The 15,533-nt window shown below is 43.1% G+C and overlaps 1 protein-coding gene across 1 annotated transcript; it reads left to right on the top strand.

The window, feature by feature from the left end:
- Nucleotides 1-1,510: 1,510 nt before the first annotated feature.
- TNNI1 (troponin I1, slow skeletal type) lies at nucleotides 1,511-15,533 on the top strand. The gene is made up of 8 exons (XM_053393667.1): nucleotides 1,511-1,678; nucleotides 4,692-4,726; nucleotides 7,196-7,237; nucleotides 8,325-8,456; nucleotides 9,133-9,222; nucleotides 10,011-10,187; nucleotides 12,179-12,289; nucleotides 14,912-15,533. Exons 4-7 carry the CDS (start codon nucleotides 8,331-8,333, stop codon nucleotides 12,284-12,286), a joined length of 501 nt encoding a protein of 166 aa, XP_053249642.1. The 5' UTR covers nucleotides 1,511-1,678; nucleotides 4,692-4,726; nucleotides 7,196-7,237; nucleotides 8,325-8,330; the 3' UTR covers nucleotides 12,287-12,289; nucleotides 14,912-15,533.

The raw sequence follows: 15,533 nt of genomic DNA, 5'->3' as shown, positions 1-15,533 counted from the left end.
CGCCACCCGCGTCCTCCATCAGCTTGTATATATGTGTAAATAAACCATATATCATATAGACACCACAGTCTCCGCTGTCCCTCATTCCAAAAGGAAATATAAACCCTGGATGAGCTCTGGGAACCCCTGGAGTCCTGCACTGCACAGAGATTGGGGTGGCGGGCAAATATATATATATAGACAAATTGTATACAAATGTAATACATAGACAATAAATTAGAATAGTGTTCCCACACCTAGTGCTGTCCAGATGCTTTAGACTACAACTTCCATCAGTCCCAGCCAACATGGCTCTGCTGGCTGGGGATGATGGGAACTGTAGTCCAAAGCATCTGGATGGCACTCAATTGGGGAAGGCTGGGTTCGAATGAGGATGGTTCATTGCTGCTCTGATTGCTGCTCATTGCTGCTCATTCCCACAGAAAACAGGGGGGTGTTGGTGTTGCAGGGAAGGGCCCTGGGCTCACCACTCCTGTCACTGCCTTTGAATATCTTTCCTGTATTCTCTGCCCGCACCATAATAGCAACATGGATTAAAATGCCAAGCATTGTCCTCCTTGGACTATAGAGTTGTGTTCTCCTCATATGTGCTCCAAAAATAGCCAGGGAAACAGGTGCAAAGGCAGCTCTCTGGGCCTCCTCCCCACCCTGAGGGGCCCCTAGTCTACCTGCTTTAGAGACAAAAGAGTGAGCTCCCCCGCAGGAAGGGATGAGGTTCTCCTTAACAAAGGCTGCTTCTAGCAATGAATTATGGCCTCTTGATTGTTAATCAAAACCATGTTCCCCTCTGCATCCAGAACATTCACCTTGCTGGCTTGGGAGGCAGTACACACAGGACATTAGCCGTATAATCAATATTTATCCTCATGAAATGCTGTGTTTTGATGTGTCCACTCCCCCCCCATTTTTTTAAAGCTTTGATCCAAATTGAGAAAAAGAACAACCTAGAAGTTGGGGGACTAATCTACTCTCCTCATTTTCTGCTCATTGACTGTTCTTATCAACCGTGTCTTGCAGTGTCCTGTTCTCAGTGTGTCCAGAGTTTTTCGTATGTGAGCAGAAGTTATGTGTGCCTTGTACACTAGTCAGAGTACACAGGGGATGCAATGCAAAGGTGTAAAATGGGGGGTGAGGAACCTCAACACCGGGGGCCAAAAGCTCCCCAGGTCTCTCTGTTTGGCTTCCTTAACTCTCCTGCACATCTTTCCAGGCCATAACCTTTCCTGGACCTTCAGTACCTTGAGCAGCAATCATGCCTCCTGCTTGTCTGCTTGGAAGATAGAGGGATGACGTTTAGAAACCTCTGACTTTTGCATGGCCAGAATGCAACCTACTGTATGGAGGCAAGAGTCATATCCCTGACCCATCCACTGCTAGCATGTGGCCCCTGCAACGTTGCTCATGAGAGAATGCGGCCCTCATTATAACATGTACGCAGCACAAAGTGTGTGCACGTAATGTATACACAATGTGTGGGTGTGTGGTCTGCTGCATCTCTAGACATCGCCTCTTGCTCTGTGAATGCAGGCGTCCCAGAAGGGTATCTGTATCTGTTCTATTTTTACTGACCAGTTGCGGTCTGGCTGCAGCTTAATACCCCCATCCTTTCCTCATCTCTTCACAGTCTGAAATCTTCCATCCTTCAGCCAGCAGCTCCCTCCCGCCTGGACTGCGCTAGGTAAGGTGTTTTCATCAAAGGGTTAGCCTTGGGGTGGGAGGTAGTCATGTGCTGATTTATAGGTTGGAGCACAGAGAAAGAAATCACCACCTTATTTTGCTCAAGGCAATGAGAACACCAGCTGGTTGAGCAGGAGCTTTGTAGGGGATGCACCCAGGCAACTGCCATTAAAACCAATTACACTTGCAGTGCCAATGGCATGTAGGCACTAATGCAGACAGAGGCTGGTGGAGATGGGTTTTTCCCCTCCCCTTTTCAATCTCAGAGCACTTTGCAAATACTAGGCAGATAGATTAGCCAGAAGCTTAAGGGCAGGTTTCGGTTGGTGAAGCGTTAGATCTGAAGAGAAATGCTTATGAAAATTCCCCAGAGCAGATGGCAGTGATCAGATTCCCTGATGGAAAAGGCATTGCACAAGGGGACTGGGTGTCTAACAGGATCCAATAGGCTCTTGGGGAAATGGGAACTCTGAAAAAACAAATTGACTTTCTCCCACATCAAATTCCAGCTCTCTTGTAGATGACAGGTGCAGAAACGATGCTAATTATTTTTATGTCTCCGTTTGTGGTGAGTGCATCTATAAAAGTCTATGCTCAAGTTGCCTTCTCTGTTCTATTTTATTGTGGATACTTACATTTTGTTAACACCATGGTGGTGTCAAACAAATTTGCTGACACCTAATAGAACTTTGAGAGAACTTTGCTTATGCCAGGGTAATTTATCTACCAGAAACTAAACTGGAGGAACTGTTTCTGAATGCCATCCGTAGTGATACGGAGACCACTGGGACAATTCATTTGAAAGAGCAAAATGATCCAGTCACAGATGTGTATTCCACAAGTCACCTTTTCCCAAGTGACATTTATGGAGCATGAGGCTATCAATAGCTACGAATCACAAGTGGGAAGAATGCTGCCGTGCTCAAATCCTGCCAGTGGGTTTCTCACAGACATCTGGTTGGCCACTGTGAGAACAGGATGCTAGACTAGATGAGCATTGGGTCTGAGACAGGAGGACCTTTCGTATGTTCTTACAAATGGATATCTTATTTGTGGAAGGCATGGGCTGCACAGATGCGCTGAATGACTTAAAGGTAGAAGCCGCTGACCAAAAAGCAGGCATATATATGAGCCGTAAAAGCGGTGTCAAGCCGTTTAGAGAGCAGGAATGAAAATGAGGCTTTTGCAGCTGAACAAAAGAAATTCTATGGTCAAATTATAGATGCAAAATTGTGATTTTGCCAAGTATGCAGCAATAATACAAATATTACAATATTCAAAGTTACCTTCAGCCCTACAGTCAAAGGAATCCTGAGAACCATGGGTTTCATTACAATCAAATTCCCCATTTTATATTTACATTCATTTACTTTACATTTATTTAGAATGGTTTCGCATAGGCAGTCATTTTGCCCAAAGCTAGCACACTGCAGGGAATTTCGGAGCTCTTAAATCTATTGTGCTACCTATAAAGGTGCTCAGATGCAGGAAAGCATCAAATAATCTGAGTGTAATCCAGCTTCTTAAGGGAATGCAAAAGTGAGACCAAAAAAATGCATTATGAATTTGAATTGAATTTTTATTTAAAAAAAAGACATTTGAAATTTGAATGTGGGCATTTATCTAAGACTTATGTATCTTAAGACTTGGATTTTCACATACTTGATCCTTCTTGGGGAAGTTCCTTATCTTACCCTCCAAAGTATCAGTCAACAGAAATAATTTTGTAAAAATTGAGGGACTGAGAGGGGTTGTGGGTAATTAGCATTCGAGAAGTAGCTAAACCCTTGAAGCCAAGTTGCTGAATTGTAGATATGCTTGACATGGCACACCCTCCTGTCTATGGCATTTCTTGCTCCCTTAATTTGAGGCTGACCTCCTGTACATCACAGCTTTGCTAGTATCTCTCTCCATGGCAGCAGAAGGTCCAAAAAAGTAAACAATAGAGGTGTGCTGGCTATCAGAGACATTCTGGGAGAGTAATATGCACCATCTTGAGCAGAAGTCTCTAATTTGATCAGATGCTAGGCTGCCTTGTGTCTACTGCTTCTCCCTGCCTCTTACACATTTAGATGATTCAACTTGGAATAGCATGGCAAATGCCTAAGCAGAGGTAGAAAAAGGTCATCTGGGTTGCCTAGGACCTCATTTTTCTTAGCACCTTGTGTGGGGCAATTGTATTTTTTTTTTTAATGCATCTTCAGTTAGTGGGCCTCTAAGAACTGGTGGGATGATTTTACCAGGAGTTAATTGGAACAAGCCATCCATATAGTCTAAATGCTGTTCCATGGATACACAATATACAGAGTGTGCCCAACCTGATATTTAAAAGGTAGGACCAAATAGGTACAACTAGGTTATGTGAGTCTGTGACTACTCTTTGGATTTAGGGTAGCAGCACCAGGCGGCTGTAGGGGGAAAGTATCCTTATCATCTCTAGCCATCTAGAACAGGCACCCCCAACCTTCGGCCCTCCAGATGTTTTGGACTACAATTCCCAGCATCCCTGACCACTGGTCCTGTTAGCTAGGGATCATGGGAGTTGTAGGCCAAAACATCTGGAGGGCCGCAGGTTGGGGATGCCTGATCTAGAACATAGAATAATGAGGTCTGGACCCACTGGCACTCTGCAGTTTTATCATCGGCTTAGCTCCATAAAGTTTTGTAGAAACACTACAAACAAGGTACAGATCTAGTTGAGATTCCAACAGTTGTTGCTGTTATTGCCATTAATTTTCTGTATCTTTATTGTAGATCTTATTATAATACATGTGCAAATTGTTCAACTTGCTTTTGGTATTTTGATGTTTTATTTATTGTTTATGACTACTTTTGTTATATAGTCACTATGTATTTTTCACTATGTATTTCCATGGTTTGAACTATGGAATGGCAGCATGCAAATAAAATTATGTTCGTATGAATGTAGGGCTGACCCTGAACTTGTGCTGGTGTTCAAAGGTTAGGTTTCAATTTCATTCTTTATTGCTGATTCTTTATCTTTCAAATTGTAGGCACACAATTCAATTGCACGATGCCTGAACAGTAAGTAAGAGAAACAACAATCACGTCTGCCTGCTGCCACTTGAGGTGTCCTCTATTTACATCTAGTTTGGATCTCGTTTCCTGGATTCCTCTTCTGACTTTGGCCTAAATTAACTCATGCATGACACCTGGCACTTAGAGCGGAACTAGATTTGGGAGACTTGTCCTGAGGAATGCTGCTGAAAAAGATGTCAGTAGGCTTGAAAGAAGCCTTCTATTTTAGCCAAATAGAAGGCTTTTTTCAAGCCTAATTGCCACAAGGGAAGGGCAGTTTTGGACAACCAAACTGGTGAAGCAATGGTTAATACTTCCCACCCCAACAGCAGCCTCCAATTGCTCCTTCCCTGATGCATTTAGAGTGAATGAAATCTTCCATTGGCTTCCATAGGAGGCATTTTTCAAGCCTACTAGTTGTGGGCATAGGAGCCAACTCCTAGGGGCTTCGGCCCCCACAATAAAATATTTGAGGGGGCTGGGCCCCCACAAAGTTGATGGGCATTCCCATTCAAATGGTGTGTCTGCACTGTGCCATGTGATCGATTATGCAGGGTGGGGTTTACTTCGGCCCCCCACAATATTTTATTCAATTTGGCACCCCCTGGTTGTGGGGTTGGGCAGTGATCTTCTTGGAGAGCTAAGGAAGGAAGATTTGCTGTTGGCTACCCAGCTGTGCACTCCAAGAAGATGCTCAGTGCCCCAAATTTGGTTTGAAAAATGCAGAAATTATTCTCCCAAGCCTAATTGCTAGCAGGGTGTGTGTGTGTGCGCGCGCATGCATATGTGTTTGGGGTTGCATATGTGTGTGGTTGTGGTATATGGTTGCATACATGTCTGAGGGATGTGCATCAGTGTGGTGTGTGTACATCACAGTTTCTCCAGTTTGCACATGTGACCAAGGACCCGCAAAGCTGATAACCCAAGAGAAACATAAACCTGTATCATAGGTTCACCTGTATCATAGTGGGGAAACAAGGAGAGGTGACCAATGGGAGGAAAACAGGGTTGCTGCTTTCAATGGCAATCCTATGACCAGTGCCATATCAAGATTTGCTCTAGTGCAATCCTATGCATTCCAGCTCAGACATAAGCCAGAGCGCATTATCATGTTGCAGTGGGCAATAGTGTCCTCAAACACTGCCTAGTGTGAACTGAGCATGCCTCTAATTTCTCTGCGATGTTCAAAGGTTCCATTGTAGGTCACATCCTACATTTAAAGCTCACATATACCACTTCAACAGCCATATATTCGCCACAAAGGATCATGGGAAATAGAGTTAGTTAAGGATGCTGGGGATTCGTCAGGACCCTTGACGAATTACAGTTCCCAGGGTTCTTTGGGGGCAGCCATCATTGTTGAAGTGGTATAAGAGTGCTTTAAAGGTTTAGTGTCAAGTCTAACCACAGAGAATATAAAGAGGAAAGTATTCCCCAAAGGTAGAAAGTCTGAAATAATAGCTATCAGGCATTAGTTTCCAATACTGCCAAATTCGAAATGCCATTGCATGTCAAATACAGTCAGATATCAAGGGTAAGATATGAAATTTTGAACTCAGTGATCATTGAATAGCAAATATTCAGAGGCTGCCTAGCGAGTTTACTTATAAAAGAGAATTTTGAGTTTTGAGAGCATTAGTAAGACTCACAAACCACTTCTACAAATCAGCCACTAGATGGCAGAGAAGAACCTACACTTCCCAGGCTTAGAGGCAAGGTTCTAAAATGGGATTTGCCAAAGGAATTGTGCCTTTTCTCCTCCCCTTAGGCTGGAGCTAGCCAGTCCATTTAGCCCTTTTGTTTCAGGGATGTCATTGCCCACTACTGGAAGAGTGGCACAGCTCACCCACTGACAACTAATCCATGATCCCATTAGTAGATGTGACCATAAAGTGGGGATCTCTAGGTTTGAGAACAGTTGTGGACATCTATGTCAACGTATAAAAGAGGATGCTTCTCTTTTATGGAAAACCCCAGGAGAATGTGTGATGTTTAATTTGGGTCCAAGAACAGCTGAACTGTAGAGGAATACTGTATACCATCTAAAGCACTTGTCTAAATGAAAGCAAAACAGCCATATTCCAGGTAAGGTCTTCACACTAGTGATGGGGGTGGGAGTTCAGTTTGATTCACATTTTGAGGTGAACCTTCCAAATCTGCACTTCCCAAAACAATTTTTAACCCAAAACACAGCATAGGGAGGGTAGGAAATCTCTGGATTAGTGGGGAGTAGAGTTGTGATGGGTTTACTTTTCCATATAGTAGCAATTCTATTCTTCTCTTGAGCAGAAGTTTATATTCCTCATATTCATTCTGCTTTCTCCTGTCTTTATTCCTCCAACCAAATGAACTTCTGCAGGGAGGTAAGTGTTGCTCCTGGATTCTTTTTTATTTTTCTGTGCAACTCTGCAACTGATTGCATAATATATTTCCTTTAAAGTGGTTTCCCTTTATTTACGTATTCGTCTTTCTCCCTCAGAGGAAATCCAAAATCACAGCCTCGCGCAAACTCCTTTTGAAGGTGAGTCGGGATGCGATCCTAGATCCTCACAGAGGTCACAAACCAGCTGCAGGGCTTTTGTTAAAGTGAGCTGCACAGAAGAGAAGCTAGCCTAAGCAAATGTTGGGGATTGTGTAGGAATTCCACCTTGCGCATTGTAGGGGAAGCCTGTGAGGCTTTTGCATTGACCTATGATAGAACTCACATCTCAGAAAATATGGTAGCACTGATTTTAAAAATATATATGATGTTTTGAAGGATCCCTCTCCTTGTCCTTTACTTTTATTTAGAACTTGTCTTAATTTTTAAAAATCTCAAAGTGATGTAAAAGCTAGAAATTAAAGACAAGACAAAAGAATCTCAAAGCAATGTACAAAACAGAAAACAAATACAATACAATAATAATCAAGTAACAACCTATTAAAATGAACATTATACTATTAATTAGTAACACTCACAAATACTACTACTACTACTAATTTATTTATACCCCGCCCATCTGGCTGGGGTTCCCCAGCCACACTGGGTGGCTCCCAACAGAATATTAATAATAAAAAAAATAAAGGGATAAGACATCAAACATTAAAAACTTCCCTAAACAGGGCTGCCTTCAGATGTCTTATAAAAGTCAGTTGTTTATTTCCTTGACATCTGATGGGAGGGCATTCCACAGGGTGGGTGCCACTACCGAGAAGGCCCTCTGCCTGATTCCCTGTAAACAAACACACAGTCATCCTTATCCCTCAGTATAAAATCCCATCCAGTCACTTTGTATGACAAAGGCAGCTGGGCAGACCTCTTGGAATCATAATAAGATGAATCTCCTACTCCACTTCCCACATGGGGTGGGGGAGTTGTGTGCCAATAAGACTCTCCCTCTGAACAGCAGTGAGGAACTTTATCTCATCAGTATTCTGACTGCACAGGCTCTCATCCTGAGCTATAAACATTCAATACCCTACTGACCATTGCACCAACTACTGCAGCCTCCATGCCTTCCAAAATAAACAGGCAGCCAACAGAGCAGGGAAGGGGGGAGTTGGTGGGGGAAAGAGAAACAAAACCTCAAAGCCTACAAATTTCAAATGCTTCGACTTCTTTGTCTCAGAGTTTGATGCTGGCTAAAGCTAAAGAACAGTGGGAACAAGAGCAAGTGGACAAACAAGGAGAAAAGGAGAGGTATTTGGCAGAGAGGGTCACACCTCTGCGGACCAGCGGACTTTCGTTTGCCCAACTCCAGGTACTCTCTTGGTTAAGGGAGCTGTGTGGAAGTAAATATGGCTTCTGAAGACTTGCTGATGTTGTTGAGCATTATGGAGCTCTGATGAGCCATACTAGGAGTTAGGTCTCCAGCTTGTGCTGTATTTTTTTGCCTTTGGACTCAGCTACATTAGTAAAAATAAAACGTTAAAAATGCATTATAACACTGTGACACCAGATGGTGTTGCAGAGCTGAAATTGGAACTCTATGAAATTTTCCACTGTGAGCTTTGAAATGTCCCCCCCCCGCAGAACATTTATAGAGCATTTTTAAAATAACTGTGTAGATGCAGCCAGAGGTGGATAAGAAGCCTCTTCCTTTAGACTGGAGATGTTCTTATTTAGACTAGAGGTTTGAAGTGCTTAAAGGAACTGTCTCAAGCGGAATATATCAATTTATATGTTTAAACTGAGATGGTTTGTATTGACGGTTGTTGTACTATTAATGTCAGCTGATGTTTTATTTTTATTTTCGTCTGGTTTATTTTTCTTTCTTTGTCAAATTTGCTGTTGAGAGACTTCCCCCAGGACAAAAATATACCATATCTTCCAGATAAGAAGGAAAAGGAAATGTCTTCTTGTGTAGTAGTTCTATCAAAACTAGTCCTGGAGAAAAATGCCGGCTCACCAGTTTTCCTTTTAACCTCTCTCTCTAGGATCTGTGCAGAGAGCTACATGAGAAGGTGGATGTTGTGGATGAGGAGCGATATGACATTGAAGCAAAATGTAACCACAACATGCGGGAGGTAAGAAAACAAAATGACATCTGCTGCAATTTTCACAATACTGTATAACAGTAAAAGTGTATTGTTGTATTCTTGGGCTCAGGACCTGGTCCTTAGGGCAGTTACGCCTGAGAGAATGGAGGTGGAGATCTCTGGTTTGAACTGAAAATAGGAAAATTCACCACCTCCTGGAACATCTATAACCATTCTAGAATATATTTTTTTTAATGAAGGCCTTAGGCTGATCATGTGTTCTAGTTTTTCACCATGCAGAAGCTCTCCTGACATTCTCAGGTTTGCTGTTCCTGGTGCAGAAGCTGCTTAATAAAGTGCACAAAGAAAGTGGGGAAAGGAGACCCAGTGTGCTTTTTCTATTTTGTTTGATCATGGCAAAAGATTCAGGCGTGAAACTGCCCCCAGGAGTGCCTCTCTGGAGCCGACTGCATGTTTGCTGCCGGCTCCGCCTCCTATTTATGCAACTGGCCCCGCCTCCCAGCGGAGCTGATTGGTTAACTGAGGTTTGGTGGGAACCTCCAATGACTAGCACAGGGAGGCGGACCAGCCCAACCAGCTGGTGTGTCCCATGTGACCCAGGGTGCTGCGCGCAGTCCCGCAAAGGGCAGCCACAAAGAAAGGTGTGAGTATTCACTGTTAGCACCAGGGGATTCCCAGAGCATCCATTACCTGCAGCAGAGAAAGATAGTCAGATCACACAAACTTCTTCCTGTTTAGAAAAAAAGGCTTGACCAACTTAACCTTAGATCTTGCATGACCTTATGAGGCTTCTTTTCTGATCTCCTGTTCTGCAGATTAAAGACCTGAAACTGAAGGTGCTTGACCTTCGGGGGAAATTCAAACGCCCTCCCTTGCGGAGGGTCCGTGTCTCTGCTGACGCTATGCTTAGGGCTCTGCTTGGCTCTAAGCACAAAGTATCCATGGACTTGAGAGCCAACCTCAAGTCCGTCAAAAAGGAGGACACCGAGAAGGTCAGTGGTTGCTTCTTAAAGTGATTATGGAGGAAAGGTTTACCTTGTGCTGACCTTCTTTCAACTGGCTGCATGATAGCATGATAATGCTATCCTTTGGATATTCCCAACCATCTAAATTGAAGGGAGCAGTTGCTAAAGAAGTCCCACATGGAGCACATTCAAATAGTCCAAACTGGAGGAGGCCAAAGCATGGAAAACTGAGGCCAGGCTATCCCAGACACCTCTGTGGTAGATGGTTTATTTGAGCTGCTCATTATCTGTGGCTTGTACATCTACTCATGCTGACCTTTCTACTATGTCTTGTTTTGACTTGCGGTCAAGACAGTTCATGATTGATTTAGCTGTTTGAAGAGTTGTGCTAAGCACTTTTGAAATAGTTCATTTGTGGCAGCTGAACACATATTGAATGGCTGAAATCGTGGATGAAGGCTGCTGAATCCAGGTCTTCCCACACCAAGTGATCCCTATCACGATGGTAACATTTGTAAGTAGCCTTCATGTGAGCTGAAAGTCTTCACACTTTGCTTTTCTTAGGAGGAAAAATCACAGCTTGGGCCAGCATATGGGGATCTGTTTTGAATATTAGCTTTCCCAATATCAGTAGTTAACAGAAACTATTTCATAATAAGTAGAGGAGATCACTACACATACAGTGTGTTTTGCAAGCTTGCATATGGAGGAAGCAAATTTTAATGTTCTGGCTCTTTGTCTTTATTACTCATAAAGTCATTCAGATCTGAAAAAATGTCAGCATGGGGTAAATTCCTGATAAGGAGCTGGCCCAGACTCTGGTGTGCCTGCCAAACACTGGCCCAAACTCTGGCACAATGCCATTTAGGCTCAGAAGATGCCTTGAACCTGATACTCAAAGTATCCCATGGTTAACAGAGCATGCTAAGCTCCCTGAACACCAGTGCAGGTCTCTCTTTCCAAACATCTAAGGGTGTGGTAGCCATACAAGGAGCCTGTGTGTGTTGCTTCCCAGCCTGAAGGGAGCCTGACATCAGCTTCACCCAACTTGGTAGCCTTTAGATATTCTGGCCTATAGCTCCCATCTCTCCTGACCATTGGCCATGCTGGCTGGGGCTGATGGGAGTTGTAGTCCAATACATCTGGAGGCTATCAGGCTGGGAAAAGCTGGTTTAGATAATGTTTTCTGCATGCACTGGGGCATGCTGGGAAAATGTGGTGGTCAGTGCATGTTTGTGATGAGCCTGGCCTCTTTGTTTTATGTTGATATTATCAGGCTACCTCATAGGGTGTAGCTCTCATAAGGCAGATTACAGATAACCATAAGATATATAATGCACAATGAAACAACAACCAACTTAAAACAATGAAAACCTTAGCAAAACAATGATTAAAACGTCAACTTAAAACTCCATGTTTGGCTGTGATTATATTTGGCCAGCTTGATATTATTGGCTTCCACCTTAAGAGGGCAAAACTCAGGATTAGACTTTCTGAACGTCTGCACAAACACATTTTACTCAACATGCAAACCTTTAATCTTGGGCATGGCAATGTCTGCTCATGATGGGCAAAGAGGAGGCATAGACCTCATAGAGTTGAGTATGTGTGAATTTCATTCATTCAAAAGTTCATTTGCACTGGATTCTGTGATATGTGTACACACAACCAAGCCAATTTGGACAACTTCCTCTTCCAGTTGTTGGAAAAAGGTAAGATGTTATAATGCAGAATGCAAAGTCCCAACTCACGGCCTTTGAAAATTCTGCCTAATCTTTTTCCTCTGAATTCTGAGGTGCCATTGGCTCTGCCCACCCACTTTCACCTTCACAGCCATGAGGACTAGAAACTTTGAAATGAAAGTAGAGTTCTCAAGATGCCAAAGTCCGTGCACCATATTGCACTTAATTGGTGGTTAAGGTGGGATCACACAATACACATACAGCTCTGGTGCTATGAATTTGCCCTTCCTATTCTGTACTCTTGGTACTAAGGTAAGGTTCCTGGTTTCTTTACAGGAGCGTCCTGTAGAAGTGGGTGACTGGCGTAAGAATGTGGAGGCCATGTCAGGAATGGAAGGCAGGAAGAAAATGTTTGATGCTGCCAAAGCTCCAACAGGACAGTGAGAAGTATGACAGTCTTAATTTACTCCTATATATTTAGTTTCCTGTCCACAACAATTTTGCTATCATTGGTAAAGGGTTCCAGTCTCAGCATCACCACGAATCCTGACTGATACTTCCTTGAATGCAGAAGCCACTCAGTGGGCAATGTTGGGCAATTGAACCATTGTATCATAGAGATACAAGCAGCACCATTTTCCTGGCTCCACTGAGTTCAGTTCAATAGTGGAAGTTTAGGCGGTGCCTGCTTTCTTTCTTTCTTTCTTTCTTTCTTTCTTTCTTTCTTTCTTCTTTAATAACTACTGCCTGTTTATGTAAAACAGGTTCAAACTTATTTGGGGGGCACACACTAGATAATATATGTCAGGGATAGGGTACCTGTAGCCTGCCAGGTAGGGCTCGATTACAACTCCCATAATCCCTGAATGGGGTTGGAAGGATCTGTAAATTTTGTTTCTTTTGGGTTCCTCCACATTTCTGCAGAAAATTGCATTTAAAAAAATCCTCCAGAAGCCGCTTCCGTATTTTAGTGATAATTTCTATAAAATTCCAATAAAAACGTTTTGCATGCAGTTTTGATTAATGTACACATTTTGCAGTTTTGATTAATGTACATATTTTGCAAGCAGTTTCTCCTAATATACTATATTTTTGTATGTTATTTTCACTGTTCATTTTCATACACATTTCTCCCTAAAATACATACATTTTTGTTTGGTTGGAGAACTGCACTGCAAAAGCCAAATAAGTGCAGATTTTGAAGGATGGCTGTGTTTCCGTTCTCAGAACTGTTTCAGAGAGTGTGAATTGATAAATTTGGCTTTCAGGGGAACTGAATCAAATTTCTTCCCCATCTCTATCCCTGACCATTGGCCATGCTGACTACAGATTATGGGAGTCGGGAGTCCAACAACTTCTTGAGGGTGTTCATCACAGATTCCCCACTGCAGATCTACAAGGTGCTTTGCATCTCACAGCAATCATAAAAAATATAGTGGAAGCTTCACAGCTTTGGAAACAGGAGGTATGATACCTGCCACAATGTTTACAAGCCTGAACATGAAAGTGCCCTATTAAGATGCCAACTGGGACTCAGAAAGTTGACTTGCTGATAGACTTATGGACATACCAATCAGGGCACTGAATCGTTGTCTCTGAGATAATGACGGGAAACAACTTTTGAATCTCTGAATATATCTGCCCAGACACAAAGCTTTTAATTATTTCATATTTTCTGCATGCCATTCAGTGTCAGAAACAGTGATCCAAATCTCACTGAGCTGCATTAGAACCAGCCAGAGTCAGCTGGCTTCCTAACCAGTTCCACAAAATAGGAATGGTGATCACTGCTACATCCTCTTTTCCTACATATGTTGTTGGGCTCCGACTTCCATCATCCCTGGCTCGTATGGCCAAAGGTCAGTGATGATGAGAGCTGGAGGGCACCACATTGGCTACCCCACCTTAGAGACTGTACTGGAGGTTGTTGTACGATTCAGGATCAAGTCCTGAAAATCATCTGTATCACCAGTCCAGCAGTCGCTTCTCTTTATACAATGCAGAGAGCTATCACTGCACCACATGCTCAGCTCTCATTCCTAGACTAAAGATGTGGAAGAGGAAACAGGACAAAGGCTGGCAAATGAAGAAAACCAGTGTGGACTGCAAAAAGAAGCCTGAATACTTAATCTGACCACATTCTCCTCATGTCCCTCCATCTTCCAAAGCCTTTATGTTGAATTCTGACTTTTGTGAGAAGGGATATATAGCCAACCAGCTCATACTTAAGGGGAAAAAATATTCCATTCTCATTCAGCTAAAACCTGACTGGTGAGATGACTGTGTAACCCAACTATCATTCCTCCTATCCACTTCCTGCTGCCCCTTCCAGTAGGTTCCTGTTGGTCCAGATTTGTCTTTCCTTTTATTTAAAGCATTTTACCCCACTCTTCACCCAAAAAGCATCCCAAAGGAGCTTACAAGATCAGTAGGAAGACAGTTCTTTCCTACAGGCTTACATGCGAAAAGACATGGCACAAAAGGAAAAAAAGGATGGGCAGGAAGGGGCAACACTTAGGACCAGCTGGGATTGAAACAGTTAAGGTAGCCTGATAGAATGGGCACTAGTTGTTGTTGTTGTTTTAGTTCCTCACAGTTGGAGTCATCACATGATGCTCTTGGTGCAGACAGACATGTAATACACTGCCAAGTCATGGGATCCAGTGACACATTGCCTGTATAAATGCGCTCAGTCATTAAAAATTTGGCACAAGAAGAGCAGAAATTCTGCTGTCAGAGTTGACAATAACATAGCATAGTTTGCACCTGGGTGGTACAGCAGTGCAGAAAGCAGTGGCCATAGAAAGCGTGGGTGTAATGATCGTTATTCCTTAGTCTTTGGTCCTCGCTCAGTTGTCACCTAGTGTTGGCTACTTAGTCCAACTATGATGGGCATTCTATTTTATTGTTACTTAAGTTACAGTATTTTATTTTGCTTGGAATGTTTGTTATTAAACACTGCTGTTTGTGCAAAGGAAAGGCTTCAAGGATCACGACAGTGTCTGTGTGATCACTGTAAGTGAGGCCAACTCCAGTTTAATTGAACAATTGCTTTCCATTCTTTTCCAGGGCCCGCATGGAAAGATGAAGATCCTGTCCCACAGTGTCTGCACCTCTTTCTTTCCTCCCCCCCGCCCCGTGCTCCCTCGTCTTGCCTCATCTTCCTGCATTAGCTGTAGAGTCGCTGCATGTACAGACATTATTAAAAGATCACTATGACTTTGCACTTCATGCCCTCTCGGCCCTTCATGAGCCCATCAAGCTTCCTGTGGAAGCACCCAGCATCTTGCTAGCAGGAGTCCTGATGATGACTATTGCAATGACTTGCACTGCAGTCTTCCCTCCAAGGCCCTATCATTGGCACTTTGCATTCTATTAGGGGCAGAGGGAGAGGCATGCCAGGTCTAAGATTATGAATCTGTAAAGTGCAAAAGGAAAGAGGATCCTGTATCATAGATGACCATCCTGCACAAATCTTTTGACCATGCAGAGGGCTCTATTGATGCTATAACTTACTGACTGAATGCTGTTAATGTCATTGCTAGGGAAGCTTTGGTGCTCTGTCTTTCTCAATCAAAAAGTCCCCCTGACCTCTCCATGCTGATTCTTCTGATACATGCAGTTTGGGGCGATGCAAACATTGTTTCTCTCTGTACATTAAAAACAACAACACAGCAGCACTGAGGACGAA

This window comes from Podarcis raffonei, chromosome 6 (genome assembly GCF_027172205.1).
Source record: "Podarcis raffonei isolate rPodRaf1 chromosome 6, rPodRaf1.pri, whole genome shotgun sequence".
NCBI classification, from domain to species: Eukaryota; Metazoa; Chordata; class Lepidosauria; order Squamata; family Lacertidae; genus Podarcis; species Podarcis raffonei.
This window is presented reverse-complemented; position numbering and strand designations above follow the sequence as displayed.